The sequence below is a fragment of the Eschscholzia californica genome, unplaced genomic scaffold (assembly GCF_041429995.1).
Source record: "Eschscholzia californica isolate CP2 unplaced genomic scaffold, dmEscCali1.0.p SCAF_5, whole genome shotgun sequence".
NCBI classification, from domain to species: Eukaryota; Viridiplantae; Streptophyta; class Magnoliopsida; order Ranunculales; family Papaveraceae; genus Eschscholzia; species Eschscholzia californica.
Window position 1 is genome coordinate 21,647,219 of NW_028238472.1, and position 24,132 is coordinate 21,671,350.

Here is a 24,132-nt window from a genome sequence, read left to right on the forward strand (position 1 = left end):
AACAAAATTTGACTCCGAATTGAGGAGAATCGGTCATTAAGACCTTGGAGAAACTCCATAGCTCTATCTTGATTTGTTCGTTCAACCAAGGAGCGACCATGACCACATGTACAAGGCTCGGTAAGTAGCAAAGAGTTGAGTTCATCTTGAAGAGCCTTGAGTTTGGTAAAGTATGTGGAAACATCGAAATTGTCTTGTTTAAGACAAGAAATTGCTCTCTTGAGTTGGAAAATCTTTGGAGCATTCCGTTGATGAAAACGGTCATAGAGATTATGCCATATATCATAGGCCGTCTCATCATATAGTATTGATGATCGAAGAGGTGGATCAACCGAATTAATAAGCCAACTAGAAACAAGGTCGTTACATCGTCCCCATTGTTCTAGTTCGATAGGATCGGTAGGTTTATCGATACTTCCATCAACAAAACCGAGTTTGCCTTTAGCTCGTAAGGCTTTTGACATTCCTCGTGACCATGAGGAATAGTTATCACCGGTTAAAAGCGGTGTGATGATAATAGTAGTGGGAGAATCCGAGTGATGAACTTCAAACGGTCCACTATTAGTGATTGCATGAATTTGAGAAGTTTCGGAGACTTCGGGAGTAGTCATGATTCAAGAGAAAAAAAAATTGAAGGCTCTTATACCATGTGAAACGATAAATACCTATGTGTGATAGCTCGGATGAAGCCGAGGTATGGAGGAAGCACTCGGGTGGAAACCGAGAGAGATGAAGTGATTGAGTAAGCTCTCGGTTGAAACCCGAGGAGGAAGATGATGACAAGCTCTCGGTTATGACCGAGCTTGACTGCTTGAGGCTCTCGGGTATGACCGAGAGTTGATGATGGCGTCTCTCGGTTATGACCGAGAGAGATGATGATGGTGAGGCTTGAGTGAACCGAGAGATGAAGATGATAGAGAGTTGATAGTGAGAGAGAGATAGGTAAATACCTTGTTTATTAACACTTACAACTTGATGATTACATTGTCTATAGAGATACATATTTATAGGTTTACAACTTAGGAGTCTTGTAAAATCGAAAAACTAAACTCTATCTTTATCTAGTGTAATCCTAATAGAACTAGGACTAGTAATCCTAATAGAATTAGGACTTAATGGAGACCGACCCACTCGGTTGTGACCGAGTGGAATTGACTCTCTAACATTATCTCCAATTTTCTTAACGAGAGATTTCTTCCACTTCTACAATGGAAGTAGGCCTTGGGGTAATTTATGTAGCTCTAAAAGTCAATAAATCTGATAGATATAGTGTTATGAAGAAGAGAACTACACCAATTCATATCTTCTTATGAGATAAAATGCGTCTGAATGAAATGGCTGATGTCTATGGTCTATGGGTGAGAAAGCTCAAATGCTCAATGACGTTGTCTGAGTGAGAACCAAGCACTATCTGGATCATGGTTCCACTAAAGTATTAGAACAAGAGCAGGCGGATCCTGATAAGAACCCACATAATTTTCGTTTGCGTGTGTCAAGGAAGAGTTGGGGAAAAATAATAAATAAGGCCAACAACTGATAGCTCAGTTGATAAGACACCACTCCAAAACCCTGGAGGTCCTAGGTTCGTCCCATGTAGATGATGAAATTTATGATTTATTTGAACTTGTGTTATATAAATAAAGTAATAGGCTATAGGTCATAGTTTAGTTGGGCTTTAGACCCGTTCTTATAAGAGTTTAAAATTTGACGGTTATCGTGCTTATACATCTTTGATGTATCAATGTCATTATAATGACTATTGTAGATCTTAGTCAATTATATTAGAAACCGTTCTAAATATTCATGGTCAGAGTAGTAAAAAAATGACGCAACAATCTACTTTTGCGTCTGTAAAAGTTGTCCCTTTTGATGCCTAAACCCGTTATATGTAACCTAAACCCGGTTGTATGTAACATAAACCCGGTTGTATGTGACATAATATTAGTCAGTGTAACAATCACTTGATTGCTGATCAATTTGACCTAGTCACATAATTCGTAAAGATCGAGATCTGGGCACTCGACGAGCCGCGTCATATTATGATTACTCCTCCTGATAGAAACTTTTCAGACACTATTCCCTGTTTTTGTCATTTCTTATTTAAGTTTACTGACTTGACTGTTGGACTTTCTATGCCCAGCAACGCTCCGGCGGCTCAAGGACTTACGGTCACGTGTGTTCCATTTCTCTCGCAAGTTAAGTCCAAGACGTTATCGGTACCAATAAAACAAATACGATTGACGGTTTGACCTCTGGTCCATAGTCCGACTTCTTTGACTTCCGAACCTGCGACTTCAGCCCTACGAAGTTTTGTGCCTAACGATAACGCACAATTCAAAGAAGAAAAAAATTGTACATATTTATGCGCGCCAAAATACTTTAACAAAAAGTTACAAAAAGAAATCAAATTGTGAGATTTCAACAAGATCAAAGAATATGTACATCACCAGATATTATTGGCCTTGAAAGAAATTTAAATTAAAAAAAAATCTTTTTTTGTGGAAGGAAAAAAGTAAACAAACAAAGATCAAGTAAATTAGATATATAAAATTGATTATCTAAGCAATATTAATGTCTGTTCAACCGTGTTTTTGCAGAGCGGTTCAAATTCTACATTTTTTCCCTTCTGCTTAAAACTTTTTCAGCCCTTTCGTCTGACTCCATATGTTTTTCATGAAACGGTGTTATACATGTAATTATGCAAAAAAGTTGTAATCCTACTCTAATGTATGCACCAAGTAATTTCAAGGGTTATTTTTCAAATGGCCCCCAACTTTGTGACCAGCTTCCTGCCTAGCCCCCTATATTAGCAAAAATACCCATATGGCCCCCTTTTTAAGATTCCGTTATAACACCGTTAACCAGTCAACATTTCTCTCTCCTCCATCTCATAACCTCTCTCTGCCACCTCATCATCTTCTCCGACGAGAGTCGCAGACGACTTCAAACCTAAAAAAAAAAAAATCTGAAGAGTGTTTTACTTTCGCTTTCAACAAAATCTGGAGAGTGTTTTACTTTCGCTTTCTAAATCCTGTTCGTACACATACTACCGTGATCTGAGGCAGAGCATCATCTCTCCGCGGTACTAACATCTTTCACAAAATGTAGGAAAATATCCAACCGTTGATGAAACTGGCCCCTTAGTTCCATCCCACATACCCATAAACATATTCTCCTCTGAAACTACAGAGAGAGAGAGAGAGAGAGAGAGAGAGTAGCAATGAATCTTAGAACAATTTGTCGTCCTAGCTTGGTCTTCTCGTCTTTCATTTGTTGTTTTAGATACCAATCCCAATTAAGATGTGCTTTCCAACAATTTAATAACTATAATTCATCTCGAATTTCTTCACCTCCCTATACTACGTTTTCTCCTTCGATCTACCATCCCTACCGATTTAACTCAAGAAGAACAGTTATTAGGGCATCCAAATGGACCGATGAGAAATCTCCCTACGAAACACTAGGTATAATTTTCAAACTCAGAGACCCCAAAAAAAAAGACTCAATTTCCCCTAATTGTTTGCAACCGTAATTCGAGATATGTTCCTGTGACCACTTCTTTTAACTATTTTTTTTTTTTTTTGTTGCAGAGTTGGAGAGGGATGCTGATGAAGAGAAAATCAAGATAGCTTACAGACGTTTGGCCAAATATTATCACCCAGATGGTTGGTTTTTTAATCTTCAACTTCATATTTCTTTATGTCTCAAAATATAAAATTTATTAAATCTGTAGAATCAATTTGTGATGCGAATAGTCCCACGTGGGAGAAGGGTGATTTAGTGACCAAGAATATAATGTCCATGTCCTCTCTACTCATTGCCAATTGGTGTCGAGTTGAATGACCACAAACTTAACATGGTATCATCCCACACGTGACCAATTTAAAAACCTACACTTGCTCCACGTCACCCAAAAAAAAAACCTACACTTGCTCCACGTCACCCAAAAAAAATGTTACATGTGAGGAGGGGAGGGGGCGTATGAGAATAGACCCACATGAGAGAAGGGTTGATTTTTGTAGATAGTTTATATAAACTGGCTGACATCCTTGTTGCACAAATCGTTACTAATTTTTGCTTGAAATGTCGAATCATTGTTATAGTGTATGATGGAAGAGGAACACTTGAGGAAGGCGAAACAGCTGAAGCTCGATTCATTAAGATTCAAGCTGCTTATGAGTTGCTCATAGATGGTGATAAGCGCTACCAATACGATAAAGAACATCGTGTCAACCCAATGAAGGTAAAAATTCTTAGTTTACTTGTCAAAATCAATAGTTTAGATTTTAGAAAACATGATTTATACATCCATTTGGAAATAATGTGGTAGACTTCAAATACTTGTCTGAAGTTGCCTGTCGTAGTGTCATTCATTATATCTCAATATGTTATTCGATATAGTTTGGCAGCATAATTTGAAGATACTACATATAGGGGCCTAACGCCCAACCCCAATAGGTCCCACTTGGGACATATCTGTGGGCAAATACAGACCTGATCCATGATCGTTATCTGTCATTCTGTCTCACTTGTACATTTATTACGATATACACTTGTTTTTTAGAATTGACCGAAACTTGAAGTTACTCTCATGGGGCACAACGTGATTATCATTTACCAATCATAAACTTTATGTAGGATCTTCATGTTGTTATCAAAGGAAACAGTGTGAAGATTCTATGTCTAGAATCCCGAGACTCAAAGAAGTAAGCTTGGGAAATCTCTTAGACTCTTAGTATTGTATAAAGAAAATGCCTTCCGAAAATATTTCTAGTTTCAGATGAATTGTAGCAACTTGATGTCTTGAAAAGCTAATTTATATCTTGTTAGAGACTTAAAGTAGCCATGCACAGGTTTTCATAAGTTAACTTATGCAGTCGCAGTTAAAACGGAGTATGTTAGTTCATAACTGAAATAGATCTGCTTATAGTATCCGTTTAAAGGATACTTTTCCCTTATGAAGCTGTTTAGAGGGGTTTCTTAGTCGAACTATTATTGAACATATGTTTGGTGTTTACTGACTAATATTTTTCCCTATATCTATCAGGCTTCTCAGGCGTGGATGGAGTGGCTGGTGAAAAAGCGAAAAGCTTTTGATCAGAGGGGTGATATGGCAGTTGCAGCTTGGGCTGAGCAGCAGCAACGAGAGCTGAATCTTCGTGTGCGCCGGCTATCTCGTTCAAGTGTACTTCATCATCCCCAATATATCCTTTTCTTTAACACTTTGGGTTAAGATATTGAATATTTGAATATATAATAGAAGCTCCATCGATCCCGCAACTTGACCCATGACTAACATCGGTTTTGCTATTTTTAGATTCAAGGATTATCTCCCAATGAACTGTAGGTACTGAGTAGTCTAATGACCCAAAAGGGTCAATTTGGGGGGATCAATGTGACACTATAGTTTAGAGGAAAAACTAATTTGTCGTCTACTTGTCTTCTTGAAGCTACAATTTCTTCCTTAAAAGGTCGTAGCAATGGTATGAATCATGTTGGTTGGTTCTTTGCTGAATAGTGATTTTTTTTAATCTTACCATCAGATGGACCCAGATGAGGAAAGACGGATCCTGGCAAAAGAAAAAAAAGCATCAATGGAGAACTTTTCAACGACTCTCAAGAGACATACACTAATCCTGAAGAAAAGGGATTTGATGCGGAGAAAGGCAGAGGATAAGAAAGTCATCATCACCCAACTTCTAGCAGCCGAAGGCCTCGAACTCGACACAGAAGACGACGACAACAAATCAGCCTAGTGACCTAACAGCACTCTGGTTTCTATTTTGCACATACAAGAGGATTGGTTATTGGTGGGGTCAATCCTCGGTAGCTTTAGTATAATGAATTGTATATATAATGTTTCTTATGTAATCAAGAATCTAAGAAAAGTAGAGAAGTGATATGAAATTGTATTATAACTCTAAAAAGTATAGGCTTCTTTTTTAGTAGTCCAAAATTCCTTGCCCCTTTTTCTACTTTATATACCAAGTTTTACAACATAAGCAAAAGAACTGCAACCTTATTAGTTGCCCTGTTACAGGAAGCAATCGGCATATGCGAAGCCATCCATGGGCATTACATATTGTTCTATTTTGTAAATAAAATAATAAAGAGGGGCCATTTATTTCTTGTTTTCCTAACATTGCGACCGTTAATAATATTGGCTTTACCCTACAACAGAGTTCGGACTAAACTGCCGTTAATAATATTGTCTTTCCCCTACATAAGAGTTCGGAAACTGAACTGCTAATGCACCTAATGAGCTGCCAAACTTGTTTCTGAGCTTCCCCTTGTGTAGCCCTTACTAGGTCAGAGTTCAGAATTGAACTGCCAACTTATACACCTAATGAGCTGCCAAAATTGTTTCTAATCTTCTCCTTGTGTAATCCCTTACTAGGTCAGAGATCAGAAATTGAACTGCCAACTTATGCACCTAATGAGCTGCCAAAATTGTTTCTGAGCTTCCCGTTTTGTACCATTATCGCAAGGACGAGAATACGAGATGGTAGCGAACCTGTTCTCCTACAGGGCCTATTGACGAATAAACCACAGGAGTCATGATTTACCTGTTCTTGAGCAAGGTCACTAGCCCATGCTTTCCATCACTAAGCAATGGTTCCCGGATACACCATCACCTGTCGACCATCATTTCTCCAACCATGACAATTTTTTATGTGGCACCCTGTGGTTGGGACGCCCCTAGAAGTAGAAACCCATTCTAAACACACGAGTTAATCTTCCTTGGTGTTTCACCTTTCCTTGATTAAACCATCTTGGATTATACGACGGCCACTCAAGACCTCGGCTGGAATGAACCACCTCTCTTAAATCAAACCTTCAACGTGACATTCATTCTGATTTTGTACGGTGCCGAACTCCCTTCGCTTTCATAAATCCTATCCTCTAGATGTTCTCATCAACCAATTCTACTCTCCACCCCTTCTCCTTTAGGTGGTACTAAATTCTTTCCAAGCCTCGTATGTTAAGTTTGTTGAATAGCAACAGCTATTCTTAAACCGCAAAAGACCTTGAAGGTAACACTAGCATTCCCATCTTGGATGTTCTGCATATGTAAATAGCGACAAAGATCAGTAATGTGAAAAATTTTAGACTCATTAACATGCTCAGATCAGCTACTTTCCTTCATTTAATATGAAGGGACCCAAAATTTGCAAATAGAAAGGAGACTCAAGCTTCTAATGGTCTTACCTGACAGCAAGATAGTTTCTATCCCAACTGTCTATATGTTGTTTACCAGTTCCACGTTACATTTTTTTTTGTTGAAGAAGTTCCACTTCACATTACTTCTTGACAATAACTAAATGTGAAAACAACGACGATTTTCAGATATAATCGGCCTCATGTTACTGGTGGGTGTCTATTATATCATCCTTCGCTTCAGTACTGCTCTCTGCTCTGGATCTTAATCAGATATAGCTTCTCAAAAAGAGCATAAAGAAAACAAGGTATCCATTTTATTACAAGATTGACAAGATATGAGCATACATTACGTTGGCAAGAAAGTTAGCTGTTACTGATAACACCTTTCTAACACCATTTACACGGAACTAACTGCGGACACAAGTCAACCTAAAAGCTTTTGTAGCGAAGTGCGTGTGAGAAAAGAATCATTTTCGGCTTTACATTAGAGAAGTACCTCATATGCAAGAAATCTGGCGGCTCCTTAATATATATGGCTTCTTTCTTTCATGGCTAATCTGATAAACCAAAAAGGCAGTGGGAAGGGAAGGAAAAAAGGTGACTGCATAATATTTCATTAAGGTCTCTAATTCTGTCAGCGGAACCCGGTGATTTGGTGGACCTGAAGACTGGATAACTATAATATGTAGCAATATTAGGTACGCAAATAACATTTCAGCGGCGGTTAGTGATGGCCCGAATTCATATATTTCGTAAATGAACAACTAATGGCTAAAGATCATAGATTGGGAAAAAAATGTACGATTCTAAGGCACAAATGGAACAATTCTAATTCACAATCTAATGGTTAAAGACTAATTTCCATTCAATTTGCACTGCCAACATTATTAATTGAAAAAAATGTTGTGTGCATGTCGAGAACCCTGAAACAATGCTTACTTCTTCGCACTGATCTGTTTAGTGGTGGAATGTGTCGGAGTACTATTAGACTTCGATTCTGTCTTAGAAGATCCAAGTACACCTAGTGCTTCTAGGAAGAACTTCTTGTTTGGGACAATACCATCTCTGTCCATACTCTTCAACAATTTCTCAAGAAGCTCTTTCGTATTAGCTTTTGTGTAGGCTTTATAAAGAAGTTTATATGTCGATGCATCTGGAAACAACCCATTATTACATGCTTCCTCCAGAAGAAGATCCGCTTCAGCAGGCAACCCATTCATACAGTAAGCATCAAGCATGGCATTTAGAGTTGAAACAGATACTTCCTTCCCGGATTCAACCAAATTATTAAATGTTTCTCTTGCCCTCGAAACACAATCACAGTAACCATATGTTGTAATTAAACTCTCATACGTAACGAAACTTGGTGTATAACCCATATCATTCATCTTCTTAAATGTCAATTCAGCCTTTTCTCTAAGTCTCGCCTTCCCATAATTTACGATCATCGAATTGAATGTAGGCAATGTAGGTTTCTCTTTCGATCTCAATAAGCTCTTAAAAACCTGCTCCATCTTATCAAAAGCTTGTCTCCTCCCGTAAGAATCAATTAGTAAATTAAACGTGATAATATCTGGCTTAGTTTGATTACTCTTCATACGAGCTAGTACGTCTTCCATTTCTCTCATCATCCCATTTTTTCCATAAGCATCCATTACTCCATTATAGGTATAAGTATCAGGGGAAGCAATACTCTCTTCTAGATCATTAAACAATTGATTAACTTGATTCACATTTCGCGCTTGGGCGAAAGCTCTCAGAAGAATATTGTATGTAACTATACTAGGGTTGCATCTTTCTATGCCCTTCATCTTTTCAAAGTATCCAAGTGCTTTGTCTAAAGCTTTCGATTTATCTTTAGAGTGAAGGTGTGCTGTTATGAGGGCATTATAAACAGAAGTATCAGGACGGCATCCACTATTCCGCATTTCCGAGAATAGCCACATTGCCATCCGTGTTTGGCCTTTCTTTCCCATTACAGATATTAACTTCGAATAAACGCCGTTATCTGCAACATACCAGCGTTGCTTCTGCATCCACCTGAACACCTAAAAGTGAGGATTGACAATGGGGTCTATCAACCATTTCTAAAACACTAACAAAGATTAAAAAAAATCGTAAAATCATACAACCCAAATTCAATTTAAGCTTATTCTTTTCAGACCATGGCAACTCACGGTAATGGACGAAATGGTGTTTGGCACACTGGAATACATCAGGAGCCGGGGAGGTGAGTGGGGCAGTAAAGTTACTGATGTATAGTTCAGTACCCCTCGCCCCCAACCCTAATGCAGCAGAATTTTTGTAAGTCTATACGTGTGACTGACTGTGTAAGCAAAACATAAGAAGAGAAAACCCTAGAAATGAAAAGTTATATGAGTGAAAGAGAAATCAAACCTCAAGGCATTGAAGCCATTTATCTTTCTTCCCAAGTTCTTCAAAGAGAAGGAAACAATGTTCAGTTCTTATTAACTTAACGTATTTGTTCAAAGTTGAAAGTAATGGCTTCTGGTCATTAAAATTCCTCAAAAGAATATGAACTAATTCTTGAGACTCTGATTTTTCACGCTTTAAATTAGATTTTCTCTGTGGACGAGTTGATGTACACGTAATTCTGAGAAAGGGTTTTGCTGATACTCTCCGATGAAGAAGACAAGGGTTTGTTGATTTAAGCTCGGAAAATGAGGGTTCTCTTAATGTGGAAGAAAATGCAGTTAAAGAGGAAATTTGCAGAGATAGAGTTGATAGATGTAAAGGCATTTTTGGGTGAATTGGGATGAAAATTGAGGTGAAAGGATTCTGTGTTTTTGAAGAGTTTTTCCCGTTCAACAGAAACGTCTGACTTCTGCTGGATTTTTTCTCTTATTCGGTGGATTTAGTCGAGGGGTCGAGCAAAATGCACAAAATCATGTGGGCACTGCAGAGAAGAGAAATGAGTTGCAGGTCTAGTCAAAAGTTTTTGTAGTTTAAAGATGGAAGTTACAAAACTGAGTGTACTTTACGCGAAAATTTATAGAAAATTTGGTTACAAAATTTATAGGAAATTTTATAATTTATAGCAAAGAGGTGTGGTATTCAAATGTTGAAAGTCTGAATTAGCCACAAAAAACAGCTTTTCACTCTGTAATCGATTGCGTTAATAAAGAAAGAGGTGTGGTGTTTTTTTTTTGAATAGTGGAGCAGGAAAAGGTAAAACATTTTTGTACAACACGATTGCTGCTAGTTGTCGTGTAAGGTTTTTTATTATTATCACAGTAGCTTCTTCTGGTATTGATTCTTTGCTATTAGTTGGAGGTAGAACTGTCCATTCCACTTTTCATATCCCTTTGGATGTGCATGAAGATTCAATATGCAACATTGGTAAGCAGACTCCACATGCAGATCTATTTAGACAGACACGTCTACTTATTTGGGATGAAGTTCCTATGAAACATAGATATTGCGTTGAGGCAGTTAGCCGTACACTACAAGATGTTCGTGATGATACCAAACCGTTTGGTGGTATAACAGTCGTCTTCGGGGGTGATTTGCGACAAATTTTACCTGTGATACCAAAAGGAGTCAGGGAGCAGATCGTAGGTGCATCGCTTAGGCGATCATTTATTTGAGATTTTATTAATGTCCTTACTCTTGATCAAAACATGCAGTTACGTCCCAAAGAATCCGCAAACCTTCATTTTTCGAATTTCTTCCTCGAGGTAAATTTTACTTTCTTTTGGTAACATAAAGCATTTTTTCGTTATTCTCATGTAATTTTTATATCCATTACTCATCGTCTTTTATATTTTTCGAAGGTTGGATCAGGTAGAGACGAAAGAGTTAATTTGCCGTCTTCTATCAACAGATGCAATAGTTTGCAATATTTGATATCTTCAACTTATCCAGGGTTACAAGTGGTGGAGACAAGTTCTTCTGAATATTTGACAGAAAGAACCATTCTCTCTGCACGTAATGAAGATGTTAGTCTCATCAATATTTCAGCTTTAAATATATTCTTTGGAGAAAAAGTTACTTATTTTGTTGTCGATAAAATGGGCGCAACTGAAGCAACAAAATTATACCCTCGCAGCTGGCTACCCCTCTGAATTTTAAATTCTCTTAATCCACCTAGATTTACCCTGTTCAAATTAGAATTGAAAGTTGGTTGTCCTATTATGTTGTTGCAGAATCTTTCTCTAAAAGATGGGATGTGTAATGGCACGAGATTGATGGTTGTCAGATGTGCGTCTCGAGTACTTGAATGTAGAATCTTGAATGAAGATAAAGCCGGAAACTTAGTATTTATTCCAAGGATTTCTCTATCACCTACGTCTTCTGATTCGAACTGCCAGTTCATAAGGCGTCAATTTTCTGTCAAACTAGAGTATGCAATGACAATAAATAAATCTCAAGGTCAATCAGTAAAATTTATGGGGGTTGATCTTCGCACCCCAGTATTTAACCATGGCTAATTGTACGTTGCTTTATCGAGGTGCACAGCTGCTACTAGATTGAATATATTGTTACAAGAAGATGAAAATGCATGTATTATGACAAACATCGTCTATCAAGAAGTATTATTGTGATGATAAATTTCACTTTGAATTACGTTAATTTCATTATAATTTTAAATTTTTTTACGATGAAATAACTGAAAACTAGATTTCCACCTTGAATCACATGAAAACTAGGTTCCCACCGCGCCCTACGGGCGCGGTAGTTCCCTCTTGGCTAACGTCGTTGTGATTTATTACATCCTGATTTTACGACTAAAGTATTTTCGATCATTCTCCGAGTGCGTTTGTACTGTGGGATCTATGATCACGTCGTTGACATCACGTTGGGTCGAGCTTACCCAATAAGTGCATGCACATTGATGACCATTTTCAAACAATGTGGGGACATGCGAGTACATGTCATCTAAAATCATGTACTGATTTCGAATGAAATCACGTATTGATTTCAGATTACTGGTAAACGCATTACACCAAAAGGTGTGAAAATGAGAACCACTGTGCATACACTTCTTGGGTAAGCTCGACCCAACGTGATGTACAGTATATATAACTATGTCTTATTACACTTTTGGGGAGAAAGTATAGGACATTTTGTTATGTATAATACATAATCAGACGTCTTGTACTGTACATAAAGTTATGTCTTATACACTTTTCGGATTTCTTACACTTTCTGGGAAGGATGTATAGGACGTTTTGTTGTGTACAGTATATAAGCAATGTCCTGTAATGTACATATAATTATCCTCAACAACATCGTACACATCAAAAAAAAGAATACACAATCATTTCCAAATATCATCATCATCCTCATACATACAAAAAGAGGCAAAATAATTTCATCTTCAAGCTTTCAAGTCTACAATTCTTTAGATCGATCTAGTGCAGAAAAATCTAGATATAATAATAAAGATCTGTAAGATGAAGAAAGTTAGAAAGAGAAAACAAAAATTAATGGACTCTTGTTGTTAATGACCTCAAGTCTGCAATTCACATTAAGCTCTATTTCTGAACCCAAATCTGAAATTTCTCCAAAACTCATGAATCTATGTTCAAGAAAAAAAAACTTCATCCCCATTAAATTTTCACCGAATCTGAGTTTTCTAAATTTCTTCACCATTAGATTTCTTCACCATTAAAGTTTTATCAAATTTGCTCAAGAAATCAAACCATTCCAAAATCAATAACCCTAGATCTGATTTCTTCAGTGTTCAATTTTTATCAAAATCATCATTCTTCACCATATTCATTATATTAGAAATATTTGTTCAAGAAAAAATGGCACCAGAGAGACAAGAAGATTTCAGCAAAATTTTAGAGAGGGGGAGATCGGATGTTGATAATCTTTTGGAGAAGATATTCTTAAAGAATGAAATCTAAATTTAATGTTAAATGTCAAAATAAGTATGGTAAACAACTTTTTGTACCTGACAGGGGTATAAGAGGAAGGAAAAAAGGGAAACAAGTTGCTGAACCACACAACTTTTGACGGTTTGGACTTCTCTCTCATTTTGGGTCTTAGTTGGGGTTACCTAATTAACCCCCCAAAATTTGGGCGTCCAACTCATTTTTCAATTTGAAAATTGACATGATGAAATATTGGAGAAGAAAATGGTGAAACCAATGTTCAAATAGAATGTTGTGGGTGGGTTGGTGGAGTTGGCAGTCCAACCGGGCATAGCATCATGACGTGTTATGAGGGAGAGGGTAGTTTTCTGAATTTTACAAATTGGTCCCTCAAGTTGTAAGCCTTTTGAGTTGGGGTCATTCTTCATCAAAACCAAAACACGGGATTCCATTCCCTTCTTCCTCCAACAGCTAGGGTAAAATCGATTTTCAGTCTCGGTTTGACATTGGCAAACAGAAAGAAGACTTGTGCGAAGTTATAGTACCAATTGTAGGTTTGGAATTCAACAATATGGATGAAATGTATGCCCTTTGTCTGGCCTATGGTTGAAAAAAAGGTTTCTCACTCAGAAAACGATCAAATAAAAAAAAAGGAGTAGTTCGATATATTACATTGACTTGTGCGAAAAGTGGGACAACTAAATCAGTAGGTAGCAATCATATTGAACAACAACCTAGTAGTCGAAATGGGTGTAAAGCCAAAATCTGTTCGAAGTTGAATGAACGTGGGAAATACGAAACAACTAGTGTTCTTTTAGAGCACAATCATATTCTTAGTCCCGGAAAAGTTCGACACTTTAGATGTAATCGAAAGATTAATGATCATGTGGCAAGACAATTGGAAATTAGTGATATGGCATGAATTAAAGTGAGGCGGAATTATAAGCAACATGTTGTAGCAGCTGGTGGACATGAGAATGTCCCATTCAATGAAAGAGATTGCAGAAATTATATTCAAAAAAAAAAATCTAGACGACTTGGAGAAGGAGATGCTTTAGCTATTCAACAGTATTTTTTGACAATGCAAAAGAAGAGTAATGGTTTTGTTTTTAGTATGGATTTAGACGAAGATGGTTGCTTGTGTAAAGTGTTTTGGGCAAATAGGAGGAGTAGGGAGGCATACAAAGAATTTGGCGACGTTGTGACGTTTGATACAACCTACTTAACAAATAGGTACGGTCTTCCTTTTGCTCATTTTATTGGCATTAATCATCATGGACAATCAATCCTTTTGGGTGGTGGTTTATTGTTTAATGAAGATACAGAGAAGTTTAGTTGGTTGTTTAGGACTTGGCTTGATTGTATGGATGGTAAGGCTCCGGATGGTATTATTACAAATCAAGATCAAGCTATGCGGTGTGCTATTGAAGAGGTTTTTCCTAATACAAGACACCGATGGTGTCTTTGGCATATAATGAAGAAGATACCGCAGAAACTAAGTAGCTACAAAGACTACAAGAAGATAAATACTGCGTTGCATGATATCGTTTATGACACACTTAGCATTGAAGAGTTCGAGTGTAAGTGGAATAACATGATAGATCATTACAGTTTACGCGATAATCGGTGGTTGGATGATATGTATAGAGAGAGTAAACGATGGGTTCTAATATTTAGGAAACCTTACTTTTAGGCGGGAATGTCTAGTACCCAACGAAGTGAAAGTATGAATGCGTTCTTTGATGGATATGTCAATGCGAAAACCTCATTGAAGGTTTTTGTTGAACAATACAATGTGGCTTTAAGGGGCAAAGTTGAAAAAGAGGTTAGAGAAGACTTCAGGACTTATAATTTTGAGTTGCCTTGTGTGACTCCTTTCGAGATTGGAAAACAAATGAGAGACATTTACACACTAGCTAAGTTTCAAGATTTTCGGTCAGAAAATGCTGGAAAGCTTGCTTGTGACTATGTAGATGTTAAAGAGTACGGCACAATGTATGAGTATTTAATTTCAGAGAAAAAGGAATTTGATCGGGCAAGATATTTCGTGTTTTTCATCCTAGTGAGTGTGATATTAAATGCAATTGTCTTTTGTTTGAGTTTAAGGGCATTTTATGCTGACATGCACTGATGGTGTTTATGGATTGATATGACAGTACATGGAAGTCTATGGATTTCATGAGTTTGTGTTTCAAAACTTCTGTGTTTTTCTTTTCATGTTGTTGTTTTTTTGTTCATGTTGCTGTTTTTTTTTTGTTCATGTTGTTGTTTCTTTTTGTTCATATCCCTGTTCATGTCCATGATGAAACTAAGAAGACGCGGTTACATAGAAAAAAGACAATATCACTTGTCAATGTGTTATATATTAGAAGAATGTGTTATATATGAGAAGTTGAATAAGTAGGATTACAGTGGTGTAATCTGAACATGACAGTGGTGTAATCTGAACATGACAGTGGTGAATAGTCAGATTTCATAGAGAAAGAATGGAACTTTTTAATGGTTTTCTGGATGCATGAAAGAATGGAACTTACTACTGTGATATGGTTTTTCTGGTCCATCATTCATCAAGACAACTTCTCGAGAAGAGACTTTAGCACAAGCTGGTCCATCATTCATCAAGAAAGACATAGGAAACTTCATTACCTGTCGCTGCATTTAATTCTGGACTAATAAACCGTTGTTAGTATACTAAAGTTTTTTCTCAAGGCTTATGTTAAGTTTGTTTCTATGACAATTAAAGAGAACAATACCAACTTTCATAGAGAACAATACCAACTTTTATAAAGAACAATACCAAATTTCATACAGAACAACACCAAATTTCATACATAACAATATCTGACCATATATACCTTGTACATTAAACACAACTCAATCAGATTGTAAAAGTGAAATATAAGAAGGAATACAAAAGAGACAATCTTGTTTTTCAACATAAAAGTATCAAAACTATATAGTTAACTAAATCTTTCCAATGTTTTTCAACTTCAACTCGGCGCTTTTTATAAGATCTTTCTTTAATTCTTCGCATTGTTGGTAACGCTCCATAGCTTTACGAGATTCTAACTCCAAAGACATCAATTTTTCAGCAATACGGCTTATTTCGTCGCTTCTCTCGTAGACGCTTCCGGTATGTCATCACAATCATAAATATCTTCTTCGAAAATGTGAAAACCACATCCGAGTTTTCCATCATAAGATGACTTTGGGCAACAATAGAACCTTCGATTTGCTGTGATGAGCTTAGCAGGACCATCGCCACATGGACACAATTGAAGTTCATCCAACCAACACCAAAATCCACATCCCTTGGCATTAAATCCTCTCTACACACATAGTGAATGATCGTAACCACATTTGAATAGTTCCAAATACTTCAAATAATGTATATAACACATAGTAAAAAGAAAAATGATACCGCTTGTGGACACTTTGTAAACCATCGATTAGGATTGCGCTCAGTTCTAGAAAGCAACACCTTAAGATCACCCTTCGAGCGAGCACATATGATTTGTTTTTTCTTCTACGGAATTCGATATCATTAATTTTCTACTGCCAAAAACAAAGAGACCTTTATTATAACATCAAAATAGTATCTAAATAAACACACACAACCACAATATTACCTTTCTGTTTCGGTTAGTCGAGCCATCACCTACAAAATAATATATAGCATGACATTAGACCCTATTTGAGGGCAAATTCTCTCAAATTTATCACACCACTCATGTAGATATCAATTTATTGCAAAATCACACAAAGTTCACAAAGTTCATAACATTTATAACATATAATTAGGCTAACAAAATCCAAATTCATCAAACGAGACATATATAAATCAATTTATGACAAAATCTTACAAAGTTCACAATTTTCAGAACATTTATAGCATATAATTAGGGAAATTTCTCCCAAAATCATCAAATCAGACATATATAAATCAATTTATGGCAAAATCTTACAAAGTTCACAAATTTCAGCACATATATAACATATAAATATGGCAAATTTCTCCCAAATTCGTCAAATCAGACAAACATAAATCAATTTATGGCAAAGTCATACAAATTTCAGAACATTTATAACATATAATTAGAGAAATTTCTCCCAAATTAATGGTAAAAGAAGAGATTTGAATCTTACCTAGTCTGATGAAAGAGGAAAGAATGAAGAACCCTAGCTTTTTGTTCCCAAGTTTCCTCTTTCTCTCTTATGTTCGATTTTTGCTTTAAGATGAAGCTTCGGTTTGAGTTAGCAAAGAGAAAGAGGTAAGAGAGATAGATAAAGATAGAAGAAGAGATTAGAATCTTACCTAGTCTGATGAAAGAGGGACTAATGAAGAACCCTAGCTTTTTACTCCCAAATTTCATTTTTCTCTTTTATGTTCGGTTTTTGCCCTAAGATGAAGCTTCGGTTTGAGTTAGCAAAGAGAATGAGGCAAGAGAGATAGATAAAGATAGAAGAAGAGATTAGAATCTTACCTAGTCTGATGAAAGACGGAAGAATGAAGAACCCTAGCTTTTTGCTCATAAATTTCATCTTTTTCTCTTATCTTCGATTTTTGCCCTAAGATGAAGCTTCGGTTTGAGTTAGCAAAGAGAAAGAAGTAAGAGAGATAGATAAAGATAGAAGAAGAGATTAGAATCTTACCTAGTTTGATGAAAGAGGGAAGAATGAAGAACCTTAGCTTTTTGCTCCCAAATTTCCTCTTTCTCTCTTATGTTCGAATGTTGAAAGTCTGAATTAGGCAAAAAAATAGCTTTTCACTCTGTAATCGATTTCGTTAATAAAGAAAGAGGTGTGGTGTTTTTTTTTTTGAATGGTGGAGCAGGAACATGTAAAACATTTTTATACAACACGATTGCTGCTAGCTATCGTGTAAGGGTTTTTATTGTTATCACAATAGCTTCTTCTGTTATTGTTTCTTCACTATTAGTTGGAGGTAGAACTGCCCATTCCACTTTTCATATCCCTTTGGATGTGCATGAAGATTCAATATGCAACATTGGTAAGCAGACTCCACATGCAGATCTATTTAGACAAACACGTCTAATTATTTGGGATGAAGTTCCTATGAAACATAGATATTGAGTTGAGGTGGTTAGCCGTACACTACAAGATGTTCGAGATGATACCAGACCGTTTGGTGGTATAACAGTCGCCCTCGGGGTGATTTTCGACAAATTTTACTTGTGATACCAAAAGGAGTCGGGGAGCAGATCGTAGGCGCATCGCTTAGGCGATCATTTATTTGAGATTTTATTAATGTCCTCACTCTTGATCAAACATGCGGTTACGTCCTCAAGAACCCGCAAACCTTCATTTTTCGAATTTCTTCCTCGAGATAAATTTTATTTTCTTTTGGTAACATAAAGCATTTTTTCGCTATTCTAATGTAATTTTTATATCCATTACTCATCATCTTTTATATTTTTCGAAGGTTGGATCAGGTAGAGACGAAAGAGTTAACTTGCCGTCTTCTATCAACAGATGCAATAGTTTGCAATATTTGATATCTTCAACTTATCCAGGGTTACAAGTGGTGGGGACAAGTTCTTCTAAATATTTGACAGAAAGAACCATTATCTTTGCACGTAATGAAGATGTTAGTGTCATCAATATTTCAGCTTTAAATATATTCTTTGGAGTAAAAGTTACTTATTTTGTTGTCGATAAAATGGGCGCAACTGAAGCAACACAATTATACCCTCACAGCTGGCTACCCCTCTGAATTTTAAATTCTCTTAATCCACCTGGATTTCCACCGTTCAAATTAGAATTGAAAGTTGGTTGTCATATTATGTTGTTGCAAAATCTTTCTCTACAAGATGTGATGTGTAATGGCACGAGATTGATGGTTGTCAGATGTGCGTCTCGAGTACTTGAATGTAGAATCTTGAATGAAGATTAAGCCGGAAACTTAGTATTTATTCCAAGGATTTCTCTATCACCTACGTCTTCCGATTCGAGCTTCCAATTGATAAGGCGTCAATTTTCTGTCAAACTAGAGTATGCAATAACAATAAATAAATCTCAAGGTCAATCAGTAAAATTTGTGGGGGTTGATCTTCGCACCCCAGTATTTAACCATGGCCAATTGTACGTTGCTTTATCGAGGTGCACAACTGCTACTCGATTGAATATATTGTTACAAGAAGATGAAAATGCATGTATTATGACAAACATCGTCTATCAAGAAGTATTATTGTGATGATAAATTTAACTTTGAATTACGTCAATTTCATTATAATTTTAAATTTTTTTACAATGAAATAACTGAAAACTAGATTTCCACCTTGAATCACGTGAAAACTAGGTTGGCTAACGTCGTTGTGGTTTATTACGTCCTGATTTTACGAGTAAAGTGTGTTCGATCATTCTTCAAGTGCATGTGTACTGTGGGATCTATGATCACGCCGTTGACATCACGTTGGGTCGAGCTTACCCAATAAGTGCAAACACATTGATGAGCATTTTCAAACAATGTGGGATCATGCGAGTACCTGTCATCCAAAATCATGTACTGATTTCAGATGATTGGTAAACACATGACACCAAAAGGTGTGAAAATCATAACCACTGTGCATACACTTCTTGGGTAAGCTCGACCCAACGTGATGTCAACGGCGTGACCATAGATCCCAGAGTACACGCACACTCGAAGAATGCTCGAAAACGCTTTACTCGTAAAATCAGAACATTTATAGGAAATTTGGTTACAAAATTTCCCATACATTCCTTGCAAAAGGTTAAATATTTTACTGAAAATTTATAAGACATTTATCATGTACTGTACACAGATGTACAGTATATATGACTATGTCTTATTACACTTTTGGTGGAGAAAGTATAGGACATTTTGTTATGTATAATACATAATCAGACGTCTTGTACTGTACATAAAGTTATGTCTTATACACTTTTCAGATTTCTTACACTTTTTTGGGAGGATGTATAAGACGTTTTGTTGTGTACAATACATAAGCAATGTCTTGTACTGTACATATAATCATCCTCAACAACATCGTACACACCAAAAAAAAGAATACACAATCCTTTCCTAATATCATCATCATCCTCATACATACAAAAAGAGGCAAAATAATTTCATCTTCAAGCTTTCAAGTCTACAATTTTTTAGATCGATCTAGTGCAGAAAAATCTAGATATAATAATAAAGATCTGTAAGATGAAGAAAGTTAGAAAGAGAAAACAAAAATTAATGGACTCTTGTTGTTGATGACCTCAAGTCTGTAATTCACATTAAGCTCTATTTCTGAACCCATATCTGAAATTTCTCCAAAACCCATGAATCTTTGTTCAAGAAAAAAAAACTTCTTCTACATTAAATTTTCACCGAATGTGAGTTTTCTAAATTTCTTCACCATTAGATTTCTTCACCATTAAACTTTCACCAAATTTGCTCAAGAAATCAAACCATTCCAAAATCAATAACCCCAGATCTGATTTCTTCACGGTTCAATTTTTATCAAAATCATCATTCTTCACCATATTCATTATATTAGAAATATTTGTTCAAGAAAAAATGACACCAGGGAGACAAGAAGATTTCAGCAAAATTTTAAAGAGTGAGAGATCGGATGTTGATAATCTTTTAGAGAAGATTTTCTTAAAGAATGAGATCTAAATTTAATGCTAAATGTCAAAATAAGTAAGGTAAACAACTTTTTGTACCTGACAGGGGTATAAGAGGAAGGAAAAAAGGGAAACAAGTTGCTGAACCACACAGCTTCTGACGGTTTGGACTTCCCTCTCATTTTGGGTTTTGGTTAGGGTTACCTTATCAACCCCCCCCCCCCCCCCCCCCCCCCCCCCCAAATTTGGGCCTCCAACTCATTTTTCCATTTGGAAATTGACATGATGAAATATTGGAGACGAAAATGGTGAAACCAATGTTCAAATATAACGTTCTTTCTAAATTATCTTTTGGGTAACTAACCATGATACCCTTCTCTGCCAAGCGTGGGACATACATCTTCCTTTTATTGGTGCGAGGTCTTAGTCATTTCTTGTCACATTAATGTCGTGGCTGACTTAGTCACTTATTACTTAGCCAAGTTTTGAGGTGTCTTTTCTTTATTCTCCAAGATTTCCATTGAGCCCTTTGTTTTCCATCGTCCATCTATAAATATCTCACTTGTTACTTGATTTTTTCATGGACAATTTTTCCTGAATTATTTTTCTTCCTAGTACTTTCTAATTCTTCTGAGTTGAAGACGATACCTTTATTTAAATTTATTCTCGAGATTACTTGTTCTTTTTTCTGCTTAGTTCCGCTAAACGTTGCGCCGTAAAAGGAGGTTATAAAGGCGGACACTAGGTCATGCATGATAGACACGAAGCTAGGTGGGAGTACATGAATGGATTGTGTCATCCTAATTAAATTAGGAAAAGTATTTCAAGACCACTTGATGAGTAGCAACTGAAAATGTGTGGCCACGCTCAAATGGATTAAGTGATTAATCATTTGGATTGATAATTATGCTTGGGGTCAAGAAAGTCTAAAAGATGTGACGTATCAGATGGGATACAAATTGACACGGGAATCGAGCATTGCACTTGTTCTAAGTACAAGTGGGAGACTGAAGGAGATGTCCTTCGACCAAAGATGCAATGCGAGCAATTTTTCGAATAGGACAATTGATGAAGAAGATCATCAAGTCCGGACGATTTAGGGGGCGTAGTGACTAGCTAGAAACCAACTACGTAGAGAAAGAATAAGAGATAATTCCCAACTATCTATCTAGTCAAAGAAGAAGGGTTTTTCATCAAACCACCATTGGTGTTCTAGCTAACAACAAGGTGGGAGATCAAGTTGATCATTCGGTTGTCTCAAGTAGAGGAGCTAAATTGGAGCTCTTGGTCTTCACATTCAATTGGAAAGGTCCGAGGGAAAATTTAACGATTAAGGTAATCTCTAAACCAAACTAACTTAGTTATATTATTAGCTTATGCATTAGATCCTGGGATACTAGTGTTAGACATACTAGATGTCTGAGATTCCGCTAACAACACTAGGAGACACCATAACCCAATAGAGGACACTTTCGTGCCAAACCACCAAAACTTTTTTTTTTAATTGGATGGGGCTTGCCTTCGTAGGGCTTGTTTCGGGATATGTCCCTGCTATCAAGACTTACTACACCGCCTGTTTACTAGGGCTTACGCTGTTTTACTGGCAAAGGATTTTTATGACTAAATTTTATTTTATGTTTCAAAAATACATTGATAGGTTTTTGAAAAGAGAAAATTTATACTAACTAGGAAAGGCAATGTGTGGCTCAAGCCCTAAGGGCTTGAAGAAAATAAATTCCTAATAACTTTGTAAGGGGTTAAGTACTTAAGGGATCGAAAATAAAATAAATTCCTAATAATTTAGGAAAAGGGTTAAGTACCTAATGGATCGAAAAGAAAAGAAATCCCTAATAACTTAGATAGTGTTCTTACCTTGTAGTCCTACTCCGCTCGTCCATGCTTACTAGGTTTGTTGGGATTTTGTTGAAGGAGATGTCCTTCGATCAAGGATGCAATGCGAACAATTTTTTGGATAGGATAATTGATAAAGAAGATCATCAAGTCCGGAAGATTTAGAGATCGTATTGTTTAGCTAGAAACCAACTACGATCCTCGAATCGCAAAACGATTCGCGGCTAACTTCGTCTGGATCCTACAACGGGTTACACAAAGAGTGTCAACTTGATCAGAAGATATGACTAGAGGGATGAGACATATATATATAGGCGATACCCATAAGATATGTCCAAATGCCTAAAAGAAGTTTCGGCAAAGACAGTTCAAAAGGCCTGAATTGAGTGATTTTGGACCGGGACACCAAAAGGATGTTTTGGGCCCAAAAGAAGGGACCACCATGCCTGGCCGGCTGCCCAAATAGGGCCAGCCAGATCTGCTCAAAAGGGGCATGCACACTCTTAGGGAAACTAGAAAATAGAAACTAGTTTCCTTAATCTTATTCAAAAGGGTTTTTATGGAACTTGGTTAGGGTTTTATTCTAACCTAGGCTTCTATATAATGTCTATTGGGACTTGAATAAGGTGTGGAAAATTCTCAAGAAGCTTTCAACCTCTACAACATCAAGTAGAGAAAGAAAAAGAGAAAATTCTTAGCTATCTATCTAGTCAAAGAAGAAGGTATTCTTCATCTAACCACCATTGGTGTTCTAGCTAGCAACAAGGTTGGAGATCAAGATAATTACTCGGTGTCCCAAGTAGAGGAGCTACAATTGGAGCTCTTGGTCTTCTCAAAAGCAATTGGAAGGTTTGAGGGAAAACTAGCGATAAAGGTATTTATACAACTAGTTTAACTTAGTTATCATTAGATGTCTTAGATTCCGCTTAAAACACTAGAAGACACCATAACCTAACATTTGTTGACTCCGAGTCTGCATTCTCTTTCAGTAAAAGAACTTTAGGTGATTAGAAGAGTAGTCTTACTCTAGAAAGGTTGGAGTGTTTTGCTTGTCTCAAAGATTGGTAGGACCAACTTAAAGTGAGTATGTTGTAGTTTGATCCCTTGAACGATGGATTCTTGAGCCCATCTCCGACTAGCTTTAGTCAAGTTCCTCGTGTTCAGTCTCTTGATTGAACATATGTATGTTAGTTTCATTATTTATTAATTCTACATTTATTTGTTATTTTTTTTTGTTTTCCTCATTTTTTTTTTTAGATTTACTTGGTCCTTTTGTTTTACTTGTAAATTGTAATTATCTTGTATTTTTTGTCCGTGAATTTTGTTGTTGTAATTTTTATCTTCATAAAATGTAATTTTGTATCTTTTTTTTGTTGTTGTAATTTTCACCCATAAAGTTAATGAAATTCAACTTTTGATTGTTAAAAACAATTTTTTAATTTTTATTTATTTCGAGTAACCCTATGCCCGCTTGGTGTGCGACTCGTGAATCCCTTCTGGACTCGTGGTCGCTTTCGGGCAACGTGTAAACCAATGTTATTATTTGCCTGACCCGATCTAACCGATGACTTCTAGTAGTCCAATGATTTGTGAGCCCGTCGGGCCCGATTAGAAGTGATAGTGCCCGAGACTAAACGGGCCTGCCCGTTTCCCAACCCAAGGTCAGCTTGTTAGTTGT

The 24,132-nt window shown here is 36.6% G+C and overlaps 2 protein-coding genes and 1 pseudogene across 11 annotated transcripts; 2 read left to right on the plus strand and 1 right to left on the minus strand.

Moving 5' to 3' along the window:
• Nucleotides 1–2,974: 2,974 nt before the first annotated feature.
• Nucleotides 2,975–5,956, plus strand: LOC147537798 (Chaperone DnaJ-domain superfamily protein). Its single transcript, XM_086640785.1, has 5 exons — nt 2,975–3,464; nt 3,591–3,665; nt 4,104–4,243; nt 5,048–5,185; nt 5,544–5,956. The coding sequence occupies exons 1-5, from the start codon at nt 3,221–3,223 to the stop codon at nt 5,754–5,756; spliced, it is 810 nt and encodes a 269-aa protein (XP_086496911.1). The 5' UTR covers nt 2,975–3,220; the 3' UTR covers nt 5,757–5,956.
• Nucleotides 5,957–5,989: 33 nt separating this feature from the next.
• On the minus strand, nt 5,990–10,176 carry EMB2453 (Tetratricopeptide repeat (TPR)-like superfamily protein). 10 transcript variants are annotated; one of them, XR_015225313.1, is made up of 5 exons: nt 9,559–10,129; nt 8,101–9,209; nt 7,210–7,437; nt 6,273–7,063; nt 5,990–6,127 (listed from the first exon to the last, which is right to left on the minus strand). XR_015225313.1 is itself a non-coding variant. In XM_086640781.1 (4 exons), the coding sequence occupies exons 1-4, from the start codon at nt 9,919–9,921 to the stop codon at nt 7,012–7,014; spliced, it is 1,632 nt and encodes a 543-aa protein (XP_086496907.1). In that variant the 5' UTR covers nt 9,922–10,176; the 3' UTR covers nt 5,990–7,011. The 10 variants fall into 10 exon arrangements, 3 of the variants coding, with proteins under 3 accessions (XP_086496907.1, XP_086496910.1, XP_086496908.1); XR_015225309.1 differs by having other exon boundaries at nt 7,210–7,422; nt 9,559–10,083; XR_015225307.1 differs by adding an exon at nt 9,339–9,446 and having other exon boundaries at nt 6,121–7,063; nt 7,210–7,422; nt 9,559–10,176.
• Nucleotides 10,177–14,085: 3,909 nt separating this feature from the next.
• Nucleotides 14,086–14,697, plus strand: LOC147537800 (protein FAR1-RELATED SEQUENCE 8 pseudogene; annotated as a pseudogene).
• The last annotated feature ends 9,435 nt before the right edge of the window (nt 14,698–24,132 follow it).